General features: G+C 63.9%; 1 protein-coding gene across 1 annotated transcript in view; it reads right to left on the bottom strand.

Moving 5' to 3' along the window:
- The window catches only part of LOC121345495 (neuralized-like protein 4), a 6,472-nt gene that overhangs the window by 2,902 nt on the left and 1,724 nt on the right, over positions 1 to 1,846 (bottom strand). The window contains exons 2-4 of the mRNA XM_041422486.1: positions 1,655 to 1,836; positions 858 to 943; positions 469 to 631 (exon numbers count right to left, since the gene is read on the bottom strand). Coding sequence (XP_041278420.1) covers positions 469 to 631; positions 858 to 943; positions 1,655 to 1,836 — 431 coding nt within the window. The remainder of the gene's footprint in view (positions 1 to 468; positions 632 to 857; positions 944 to 1,654; positions 1,837 to 1,846) is intronic.

Genomic DNA, 1,846 nt, shown 5'->3' with positions numbered 1-1,846 from the left:
ACTGGGACAAACTGGGATGGACTGGGACAAACTGGGATGGACTGGGACAAACTGGGAGGGACTGGGAGGAACTGGGAGGGGAACTGGTGGGGATTGTGAGGGACTTCTGAGCTGGCACCTGTCCCACCTGTCCCCAGTGATGTCCTCAATATCCTCAATGTCCCCGTTGTCCCCAATGTCCCCACTGTCCCAGGTGTACACCTTCGAGCTGTCCCCGATATCCCCAGTGTTCCCAGTGTCCCCAACGATGTCCCCAATGTCCCCAGTGTCCCCAGTGTCCCCAATGTCCCCAACCCTGCCCAGGTGTACACCTTCGAGCTGTCCCCAGTGTCCCCAGTGTCCCCAGGGTCCCCAATCCCCCCAGTGTCCCCAATCCCCCCAGTGTCCCCAATCCCCCCCAGTGTCCCCGATGTCCCCAGTGTCCCCAATTCCCCCATTGCCCCCAGTGTCCCCAGAGGTGTCACCCACCTCCCTCGTCCACGATGGTGGCCTGTGCCGCCTGCCCGTACAGGTCCACCACGGCGTAGACGTTGGGGGGCACGTTCCAGGCCGCGGGGCCCTGGGCGACGCCGTTGACGAAGAAGTGCAGCGTGCCGTCGTCCCTGCGCACCACGCCCACCGTGTCCCCCGCCTGCGGGGACAGCGTCACCACCGGCACGGGGACAACGGGCACCACGGGGACAACCCTGCGCACCACGCCCACCGTGTCCCCCGCCTGCGGGGACAGCGTCACCACCGGCACGGGGACAACGGGCACCACGGGGACCACGGGCACCACGGGGACAACGGGCACCACGGGGACAATGGGGACCACGGGGACGTGTCCCCGCCGGCGGCGGTGGCCGCGGTGTCCCCACCTTGAGGCGGTCCAGGTTGTGGCCGTACTCGTCCAGCACGGTGGTGCCGTTGTGCATGACCCCGTTCCCCGTCATCATCCACGTGCCTGGGGACATCGGGAGGGATTGGGGACACTGGGGACATTGGGGACAGTGGGGACATTGGGGGATTTTGGGGACATCAGAGGGATTCAGAACACTGGGGACACTGGGGACACTTGGGACATTGGGGACACAGGGACAGCCAGCATGGTGGTGCCGTTGTGCATGACCCCATTCCCGGTCATCATCCACGTGCCTGGGGACATCAGGGACACTGGGGACATTGGGGACATCAGGGACACTGGGGACATTGGGGACATTGGGGACATCAGGAGCTGCAGGTAGGCGGGGTTGGGATGGGGACACTGGGGACACTGTGGGGCTGGGATGGTGGCACTGAGGTGGCACTGAGGGGACACTGAGGTGACACTGAGATGACACTGAGGTGACATTAAGGTGACACACCTGAGCGCAGGTTGGTCATGGTCGATGGCAGCTGCAGGTAGGCGGGGTTGGGATGGGGACACTGGGGACACTGTGGGGCTGGGATGGTGGCACTGAGGGGACACTGAGGTGACATTAAGGTGACGTTAAGGTGACATTGAGGTGACATTAAGGTGACACACCTGAGCGCAGGTTGGTCATGGTCGATGGCAGCTGCAGGTAGGCGGGGTTGGGATGGGGACACTGGGGACACTGTGGGGCTGGGATGGTGGCACTGAGGGGACACTGAGGTGACACTGAGATGACACTGAGGTGACATTAAGGTGACACACCTGAGCGCAGGTTGGTCATGGTGGACGGCAGCTGCAGGTAGGCGGGGTTGTGGGTGGTGACGCCGATCTCGATGGACCCCGCCCACTTGTCCACCATCTTGTCCAGGCGCACCTGGAACAGCTCGTTGTCCCCGAGGGGCCGCGCGCTCAGCACCACGCCGTGGTTGAAGTCATCCGTGGCACTGGGGACAT

The sequence above is a fragment of the Onychostruthus taczanowskii genome, unplaced genomic scaffold (assembly GCF_017590055.1).
Source record: "Onychostruthus taczanowskii isolate IOZ18803 unplaced genomic scaffold, ASM1759005v1 scaffold737, whole genome shotgun sequence".
NCBI classification, from domain to species: Eukaryota; Metazoa; Chordata; class Aves; order Passeriformes; family Passeridae; genus Onychostruthus; species Onychostruthus taczanowskii.
This window is presented reverse-complemented; position numbering and strand designations above follow the sequence as displayed.